This window comes from Gnatocerus cornutus, chromosome 2, assembly GCF_029298725.1.
Source record: "Gnatocerus cornutus isolate USDA-ARS CGAHR chromosome 2, icGnaCorn1.1, whole genome shotgun sequence".
Lineage (NCBI taxonomy): Eukaryota > Metazoa > Arthropoda > Insecta > Coleoptera > Tenebrionidae > Gnatocerus > Gnatocerus cornutus.
Window position 1 is genome coordinate 3,022,901 of NC_142234.1, and position 10,318 is coordinate 3,033,218.

At 33.1% G+C, this 10,318-nt stretch overlaps 2 protein-coding genes across 3 annotated transcripts; one reads left to right on the forward strand and one right to left on the reverse strand.

The window, feature by feature from the left end:
* Positions 1–926: 926 nt before the first annotated feature.
* LOC148178164 (uncharacterized) lies at positions 927–5,632 on the forward strand. Of its 2 annotated transcripts, XM_088031272.1 has the most exons (6): positions 927–1,022; positions 1,076–1,201; positions 1,362–1,476; positions 1,537–1,704; positions 4,582–5,255; positions 5,300–5,632. In XM_088031272.1, the coding sequence occupies exons 2-6, from the start codon at positions 1,142–1,144 to the stop codon at positions 5,564–5,566; spliced, it is 1,284 nt and encodes a 427-aa protein (XP_087887398.1). In that variant the 5' UTR covers positions 927–1,022; positions 1,076–1,141; the 3' UTR covers positions 5,567–5,632. The 2 variants fall into 2 exon arrangements, with proteins under 2 accessions (XP_087887398.1, XP_087887397.1); XM_088031271.1 differs by lacking the exon at positions 927–1,022 and having other exon boundaries at positions 1,029–1,201.
* Positions 5,577–10,141, reverse strand: Sumo (Small ubiquitin like modifier). The gene is made up of 3 exons (XM_088031273.1): positions 9,914–10,141; positions 9,712–9,831; positions 5,577–6,004 (listed from the first exon to the last, which is right to left on the reverse strand). The coding sequence occupies exons 1-3, from the start codon at positions 9,929–9,931 to the stop codon at positions 5,870–5,872; spliced, it is 273 nt and encodes a 90-aa protein (XP_087887399.1). The 5' UTR covers positions 9,932–10,141; the 3' UTR covers positions 5,577–5,869.
* Positions 10,142–10,318: the final 177 nt, after the last annotated feature.

Below are 10,318 nucleotides of genomic sequence, written 5' to 3' on the forward strand. Positions count from 1 at the left end.
GAAAATGGTTGAATTTTATCATTCCTCCTCAAAAATAAATACAAGGTGTTTATAAATGTTCAAGGGGGGCTTTGGAATTCTTGTCATGCGCTATTTTGCCGCTTTGTTTTCATAGTGACTATAACTATGTTCACAATTATTTCAAATGTCACTCACGTCTACGACTTTTCAGTTACGGTTTTGCGTCAAAATTTTAGATTTTCAGGCTTCAAACCACAACTTGAACAGTTTGTTTTCAAAACTAACTTTGTTCAATGAATGAGGTTAACTACAAATGTCAGTTGAAAAATCTAAACCTGCATTTGTAATGAGTGGCAAATTTATTTGACATTTCATGGCCACCCTTGATGCTAGAAACATTTATAAACACCTTGTACAAATTTACACTTTTGTTCTAAAATTTTGAAATTCAACGTAGTTATTAACTAGTCGGAAATGGAAACGCCTCTAAATTCTACCGTTTTACCATCAAAATTGAATTTAATAGACGACAAATGCATCATTCCTTCTCAAAAAATATCCAAAAATTTACGTTTTTGTTCTAAAATTTTGACTTAACAGTTTTTTCACATTATTTTTATTTTTTAAATTTGAACCATTTGGACCATTTAGATTTTTTGTAAAATGAAACCTGTATTTATTTCCCTTAAAATAAAACAAATGTTAATTTTGAAGGAGAATTTCGCATTAAAAGAAAATGCGAGCGTTCTGGGACACTTGTCTATAATATGAAGAAAATCTAGAGAGTCTAAACAGAATCTAAGAAAAATATGTACAAAGAAAACCCAAAGAGAATTTCAGAAGAATCTGAAAAGAACTTAGAGAATGTAAAAGAATATCCAAAAAGAAAATTATAAAATTCTAAAGATTTCAAAGAATCAAAAAATTAAGCGTCCACGCCTAAAAAGTCTTCAATAGATAAAATCGAAGAGATACAAAAGTAGATTTGTCAAATTTTGCACCTGCAGTACTCCAACATTTCAAAATCAGCCAGTTTATCCGCTTCAGATTGCAGGTGTTCGGTAAGTAAGTGCTCGATTACTTCCCAGCCAGTTATCTAGTTATTTTATCGCAGCGATTTTACAAAGGTCAGCTCTGTTTATTACACCTCGTATCAGCCTGGCCTGTTGTCAGTTGAAAAATGGATAACAAAGAATTGTTTGTTGTCGGAGCAGAATTCCAAGAATTGCAGTACGATGGAGTAAGTAAAGAACATATAGAATAATTAATTAGATAAATGACGAAACTAACAAACTTTGATTGAGTTCTTTAGTGACATCTATTATGTTTTTATTGAATCTCCGGATGATACGAGACAGATGTCTGCAGAAACTATTTAATTTGTTTTAACTGATTTTTAGTATTGGGATTGGTTTTTGCGAGTCTCAGACTTAAGTATCCACATAAAAAACGAACCGACTTATCTAATTTCGCAATTTGCATTCCTCCTTGGTGGTCTGGCCACTTTTCTTCACGGTACGTGTATCTTCTCTCAACTTAATTCCAGTGTTCAATCAACATAAAGTTTTATTTCAGCAATAATCCGCGGTGGAAGATTACCGTATCTTTGGCTGGGAATCCTAATCCATGGTGTGGTGGTAGAATGCATGTGCTACGTCCTCCCCGATATCGACAACTTCTGGCACTCGCAAACTCCAGTGATGTTCCTAGGAAGACGACTGCCGCTTCATATCATGTTTCTTTGTAAGTCTATTACCGCCATCACCAATAAAATTTTTTCTTGGCTCCTCGAAATCAAAATTTCTAAAAATTCTCTTTTTCGGTCTACATTTTTCTAATTCGACTCTCTTAATAAGACAGTTGAGTGATAATTTCCACAAATGTAGTTAAAATCGCATAAAAAATAAAGAAATTACAAAATCTTAAAAAAAAGGGGTGGGATTTGTTTGGTCTTACAACAAAAATTTCTAAAAATTCGACTTTTTGATCTAAATTTTTGCAAATTAGTGATATTACTAAAAACAAACAAAAGAAACATGCATAAATTTCGTTCCTGTCAAACTAAAAATAACGAAATTACAGTGTTGAAGAAAATTGACATTTTCACAGTTGTCCAAATAAAAATTTCTAAATATTCTCCGTTTTGGTCTAAATTTTTCTAAATCGGTACTCTTAATAAGACAGTCAAGACCCAAAAACTCCACAAATTTGGTTATAGTGGCATTAAAAATGAAGAACTTACAGGTCGTTGAAAATTTTTGGTCAAAACACAAAAATTTTTCTTGGCTCCTCGAAATCAAAATTTCTAAAAATTCTCTTTTTCGGTCTAAATTTTTCTAATTCGACACTCTTGAGTGATAATCTCCACAAATATCGTTAAAATCGCAGAAAAAAATAAAGAAATTACAAAATCTTAAAAAAAAAAATGGTGGGATTTTTTTTGGTCTTCCAACAAAAATTTCTAAAAATTCAACTTTTTGATCTAAATTTTTGCAAATTAGTGATATTACTAAAACAAACAAAAGAAACAACATGCATAAATTTCGTTCCTGTCGAACTAAAAATAACAAAATTACAGTGTTGAAGAAAATTGACATTTTCACAGTTGCCCAAATAGAAAGTTCTAAATATTCTCCGTTTTGGTCTAAATTTTTCTAAATCGGTACTCTTAATAAGACAGTCAAGACCTATAAACTCCACAAATTTGGTTATAGTGGCATTAAAAATGAAGAACTTACAGGTCGTTAAAAATTTTTGGTCAAAACTCAAAAATTTTTTTTTGGCTCCTCGAAATCAAAATTTCTAAAAATTCTCTTTTTCGGTCTAAATTTTTCTAATTCGACACTCTTAATAAGACAGTCGAGAGTGATAATCTCCACAAATATCGTTAAAATCGCATAAAAAATAAAGAAATTACAAAATCTTAAAAAAAAGGGGTGGGATTTTTTTGGTCTTACAACAAAAATTTCTAAAAATTCAACTTTTTGATCTAAATTTTTGCAAATTAGTGATATTACTAAAACAAACAAAAGAAACAACATGCATAAATTTCGTTTCTGTCGTAGTAAAAATAACGAAATTACAGTGATGAAGAAAATTGATATTTTCACAGTTGTCCAAATAAAAATTTCTAAATATTCGCCGTTTTGGTCTAAATTTTTCTAAATCGGTACTCTTAATAAGACAGTCAAGACCTATAAACTCTACAAATTTGGTAATAGTGGCATTAAAAATGGAGAACTTTACAGGTCGTTAAAAATTTTTGGTCAAAACACAAAAATTTTTCTTGGCTCCTGGAAAACAAAATTTCTAAAAATTCTATTTTTCGGTCTAAATTTTTCTAATTCGACACTCTTAATAAGACAGTCGAGAGTGATAGTCTCCACAAATGTCGTTAAAATCGCATAAAAAATAAAGAAATTGCAATGTTTCAATACCCGGATTTTTTTTTAGCATCCCCAAATAATATACTTGCTTTTATCATTAATTTAAGTAAGTTTGGATCAGTTTGGATCAAATATTATAAAAGAACTGATTTGAAAAATGAACATTTTCGGTTTATTTTCCAACTGCTTGCTTTGTCCAAAGAGCTCCCAAATTTCGTGTGTTTCTAGCGACAAATCATGAGCATGTAAAATGTTAAAATTATCGCTGTGGGTTAAGAAGAATAATATCTAACTATTATATATCGACAGATCTTTCTCTAGAACTGAAACAAGCATTGACATATTCAATTATAAAAATCTTCACTTACTTTTTTGAATAGATTTAATTATATCGTCCCTGTTGTAATCTGTGAATATGTGATTTTTATTAACATTAAATCCCAAACGACCCATGCTAACAATAATTTCATTAACATCTCTACTGCTATCTAATTGGTAGTTTTTGTCTTCGAAAGATTCTTGATTAAAAATACCTGAATATCCTGAATATTCATTTCTTTCATCTCATTGCACCGGCAGGCACCCATGACACCCATAATTAATGCCACCTAAGTAAAAAAAAAACATTAGTAACATTTAAGTCACGCAGGTTTTACAAACTGTACCTTGGTTGCCAAATACATTTTGTCATTCGCATTCTTGATGAAATTGTGTATCTCTTTTGAAGTGAATGTTTTAGCTTCTTAACATGGAATATTGAGTCCAAAGTGTTGAAGATTTATACTTATCTGCCAATTCTTCAAAATAAGCCAAAACTACAGACAAATTTGCTTTTTTGTCCTTACGCCAGTCCAGGAAAGATTTGCATGTAGTCTCATAAAGTTTCACCGATTTAGGTGGCAGTAAAGCGGCCGTTGTTGCTTTTGCTGCTTTAGTTATCTCGCGAGGAGCACAATTTACCAAATCACTATCATCACTATTCATTTTTGAATATAAAACCCTCTGTAGTTCACTGCAATTATTATATTTAGAACGTGAAATTCTAAACAGCATCAGATCACGAGAATCAACAACTGTCACCATGGTAACGCTGATTCTTCTCTGTGATAGGTTAGCATAAGCGCGGGCGATTTGAAATAATGCAAATTGCCATAGCAACCAGCGAATTATAAAAATCCCCACCTACGATTGGCTAATATAGGTACCATCATTAATCTGAGTTTTTTGACCACAGATCCTTGTTTCATCTACAACTCTTCAATTGGAGTGGCCAAAATGCGGCTTCCATTATGGGCTGAACCGCTAGCCGTGGGCTTAGGCTCCGTTTTGATCGACATCCCGTATGACATCGTCAGTGTTAACTTCCTGCACTGGACGTGGCACGACACCGACCCAAACATCGAAGAGCGGCATTACTGGGTACCATGGAACTCCTACTATTTCCACACCACATTTGCTGCAAGTTTCACCTTCTGGTTCCACTTTACAAGACGCCATCTTTGCACGAGTGAAGGAAAGTGGATACCTGATAAATGGACGAAAGAAGTCTTATGCTCGGTCATTGCCGGGGTCCTCGGGACACCCGGAGGAATCTTACTGTTTCTTCCGAATTACCACCCTCTGCACGATATTCTTAAAATCCACTCAGAAGTGACGTTCTTCGTTTTGTTCGTTATTTGTCTATTGGTGATTTGGTCGGCTGATAGAACCCCCAGAGCCACCGAGGCTGCTAAGAAAAGTCATGTTCACTGGAGTACCTGCTTGCTCTTGGTTCACCTCCTGGTGCACTACACCAGTTTTCTTATAATGCCGATATTTTTCAATCCGGAAGATGAAGTTTCTATTGGTCTTCACGAGCCAATTGGGCCGTGCAATGAGCATGTGCCTATTCACACGGCTTTTGGCATGGTAAGGACACTTCAATAATCCATTCAATAATCGAGAGATTTCAGACATTGCAAAAAAGGAAATTTTTATGCGCCACCGACTACGACGAAAAATATTTCGATTGGCACTGCCTATCCAATGGGACCCCTCCTTCGGATGGTTCGTACTGGTACACAGCCTGTGGAGTCCCGTTTCCAAACAGAGCCGAAATTATCGTCATCATTTCCCTGATTTACATTCTCGCGGCGACAGTTTACAGCAATTTACATTTCAGATCCTACGGCGATGAAGTTTTCTCCGAAAAAAACCGCAAGAAAGTAAAAAAACAATAAAATCAATCGATACATTATCAAAAGAATTGTATTACTATAATTTTTGAATACAAAATACAGAACTCATTTTCCATTAAAATTCTTGAACTCAACGTTACAAAGATACAGAAATTTTGACTTCAACGCGACAAAGAAGAGATTTAAACTGAATGGTGCATATTAAGTTATTGGTTTTCTTAAGTCTTAAAAATTATATTAGAAACTAGCTTAAATCTATACATAAAACTACCTTAATTGACCACAAACACTGGGAGATTCTCAATGCTCGGGGTAAAATAGGTAAGCCGCGTTATAAACTTAATCTTAACAATATCCTCCAGTTTGCTGCTGATACACTTCAATTGTATCTCCTTCTTCCATTCCCAAAGATGTTGGAGTGTCGGTTTCGTTAATCGGTGTTCCGTCAAATCGAAATCTGACAACTTGCATACTTAAGCCCTAAAAAAAGAAGAAAAGTCTAAGTAGTAACGACATATTATAAGCAAGTAATAAATTTAATTTCTTGGTGATGAAAATAATTAACAATTTGATTATAACAGACTGTAAAAGATACGTTTTTACCAAACGATTTTTTTTCCGAAAATGTGACTAATTTGGCTTTTTTTTACTCCTATATTATAATACAAGGTGTTTATAAATGTTTCTAGCATCAAGGGGGGCTTTGGAATTTCTGTCATGCGCTATTTTGCCGCTTTGTTTTCATAGCGAATATAACTATGTTCGCAATTATTTTAAATGTCACTTTACGTCTTCGGTTTTGTGTCAAAATTTTAGATTTTCAGGTTTCAAGTACCACAACTTGAACAGTTTGTTTTCAAAACTAACTTTGTTCAATGATTGAGGTTAACTACAAATGTCAGTTGAAAAATCTAAACAAATCTAAAAATCTTTAGTTGAAAACTTAACGAGCGGCAAATTTATTTGACATTTCATAGCCACCCGCCACCCTTGATGCTAGAAACATTTATAAACATTTAGATTTGTATCTCTCCACTGTCAAAGATAAATTTAATAAATTTCAAATAATGAAGAGACTAACGAAGTATCGTCTAAAAACTGTGACAAGAATAAAAAGTAAAATCCAAATTCAAACGGATAAATATCGCAAATATTTGAGAAATATAAATTAATAATTTTATTCAAAATTTTCACATCTTACCGTTTTTAGTCGCCATCATTTTAAACACGTCGCATAATAAAGTTGGTATTTCACAATTTAGTTTCAATATTTAGTATAGTAGCAATTTGAGGTCGTAGAAAAAATATAGTATGTAACTCGTTTATAAATTACTGGCTCCGCTCGTGCCGAAATGCACTCGTGACTAAAAGGACGTTTATAAAACTTGCTACATAATATACTATTTAATTGACCTATATTTTTGTGACGGTTACTATTCTATGCTAAATAAGAAAAAGTCGATTTTGCGTTAATTTTGCAATTAAAATGAAAACAAGTTCATATCTTTGTTAAGTGGTTTAGAATAAAATTTTTATATTCTTAATTTTCAGGCATTTCTATATTTTTCAAAATAAGTGAAATTTTGAATAGATATAAAGCTACGTTGTTTCTGATTAAGAAAACTTGATGTTATATTTCCTTTATTTAATGTAAATATTTATGTATTATAGTTTCTTTTTAAAAATTAAATAACTTATAGATGAAATACAAGGTGTTTATAAATGTTTCTAGCATCAAGGGGGGCTTTGGAATTTCTGTCATGCGCTATTTTGCCGCTGTTTTCATAGTGAATATAACTATGTTCACAATTATTTCAAATGTCACTTTACGTCTTCGGTTTTGTGTCAAAATTTTAGATTTTCAGGCTTCAAGTACCACAACTTGAACAGTTTGTTTTCAAAACTAACGTTGTTCAATGATTGAGGTTAACTACAAATGTCAGTTGAAAAATCTAAACCCATATTAGTAACGAGCGGCAAATTTATTTGACATTTCATAGCCACCCTTGATGCTAGAAACACTTATAAACGCCTTGTAGATGTCCGCCGTCTTTGTTGATAAAAAAATGGTAAATTTGACTAGGCAAGAATTGCAGTTAGCAAGTTTTTCCACAAAAACTTAAAAATCGCTAAACATTACACTTCTTTGACAACGCAACGTCAAACTAACGGGGATAAAAACAAATTTTTGCGCCAGAAATTTTTATCCTTGAAATTAAAGGCGATTTTTCGGTGAATTAGGACAAATAACGACACTTCAAGAAGCAGGGGAGAAATAAAATGTAACATAATTGAAATCCCAGAGGTCCAAAGCGGTTTCTTGTTATTCTAATTCGATTTATTCAACTACGTTTGTGAATTTCTGAATATTTCAAATACTGCTTATCAATGCCATTTACGTTAGTTTTGACAATTCTTATGCGAAGAAAGCATCAAGCGTGGCTTTGGAATTCCCGTCGTACACTATTGTGCCGCTTTGTTTTCATAGTCAATATAACTAACAGGAAAATTGTTTATGTTACTTAGTTCAATGACGTTTTAGTTACGGTTTTGTGTCCAAGTTTTTGATTTTGATGTTTTAAACCACAACTAGAACAATTTATTTCCCAAAACTTACTTTGCTTCATGTTTGAGGTTAACTGCAAATGTCAGTTGACAAATCGAAACCCACATTTGTAATGATCGGCAAATTTCTTTGACATTTCATAGCCACCCTTGATGCTCGAAACATTCATAAACACGTTGTACAAAGTCCGGCAACACTTGTAGCCGCCCCAAAATCGCCTTTTATTATAAAAATAAACAATTAAAAACTTGCATACGTTTATAGTTGACAAAGCTGTAGAATTTTGACAGAAATTAATCAAGTTAGTTTCCAAACTGTCACCACACTGTCAACAACTTTTGTCAATTAATTCACTTCAGATTGCAACAAAAGTCTTACTGGTGTATCAGTTTCTTTTTCGTGTGTCAAAAATGTGAAACGCGGCCAACTTATCAAAACTAACATAAGAATGAGCTGAGTGTGACAATTTGGTGTAAACGTAGCTTCCAAATGTCATTAGTTTCACAAAGAGTCGGAAATTGGTAAAAATTAGAATTTTTAAACGTCGCGACACCAAACTATCAGGAAGAATTTTTGTTTTTAGTCAGATCATAGAGTTCAACTGTAAGCGTATAAAAAATTTCAATTTTTTGTAGAATAATCTAGGGTTGGAGACAGAGAATCGTGGACAGTTAGTTCTTGTCATTTCAAAAAGCCTCAATGTAAATTCTGTTTTCTTGTTACTGTAACTAATGTTTTCAAAAAAGTTGAAATTATTTTGGCATTTTCAGTACTTTCTAGTTTAAATAAATCTCTAGCGACAGTTCTTATTCAAAGGGGATTGTTTCAGAGCATTTTGACTGAACGCAACAGTTTCGACTTCAGACTTGACAATCTTGAGTGTCAAAATTACAGATAAGCTGGAAAATGACAACTAATTGACAATCTGTCCAAAATTCTGTGTTCCAACCGTGTTGCATCTGTAAGTAAAAAAAATTTAAACAAAAATTAAAAGAAAGTATAGCAACCTTTAGTTTAAAATAGCCACAATTTTAGACTTTACACTTATTTAATTGTCAAAGTATAAAGCACTTTCGGTTCCAAAATAATTTTTGACAAAATTAATAAACTCCAATCACAAGTTGTTCCAAAAAAGTAACATAACAATAATAAAATAAGTAAGATTTTTAGTATTTGACTAAAATTTTGAGATTATAATCCATCCAGCATGGCCATGACTTAGCTAAGACTGTTATCATCCAATCAAACTCTGTGCTTGTTAACTACAACAACGGAACAGCATAAAACTAGTTAAAATATGATTCAGAATTACAATTGGCTCATAGCTATCAAGAGTTATGATCAGTCTGCAAACATAACTTTGCAATGAATGTTGATTGTGAGACTAGTCATGTTTTGACTTGCAGATATCACCAATCTAAAGTTTCAAGTACTTTGAATTTCCCCACATCCAACAATTTGCAACAAACCCTAGATCCCACGCTTTGACAGTTATTTCCCCCATCATTTCTGATCATGAATCAAGTATTATTCCACTAAACACAATCAATACAATGATTCACTGTGCATAACTATATCGCTACAACATATCATAATATCGACATAAATATTAAGTACTTACCGCTCGTTCACAGTACGCCCCCATTAGCTTCCTCAAAGGAGTGTGCTTTTTGATCTTGAACTGAACTACCGCGTTGTCTTGTCCCAATACTTTCAGGTTGATATGCTCTGATTCATTGCTCTAAATATACAAAAGAAAGGAGGATCAGTTTAATGCTAACGAAAAACTATGTTTATGGTTAGGATGGAAAAATCATGTTTACCTTTTTCTCATCACCCATATTTAGGGAATTTGGTTGTGGCTTGGCGTGAAAACAAGAAGACGACTAAAGTTCTCAGGGAAATCCGGCAATTTTCTTGGAGAAATTGCTACACTGGCACGGCTTTACAAGATACACGCAGCCTACCGCTTACAAAATAATGGCCGGCTAGCTTGCAAAGTAGCGGTAACTGCTCACCGGAAATGACTACGTTGTTAGTCAAAGCAGACTCGGTTTAAATTTGCCACTTCCGCCGACTGCAAGTCCAATTTTCACAAAAATTTAAAAGAAAACCACCTGAAAATTAAGAAAAACGCAAAATTAAACCACGGTTTCTTGTTCAAGATCTCAACTTTCCGTTTTAAACAGAGAAAATAAAATATCCGTGTCTGTTTGCGGATGTTTGAT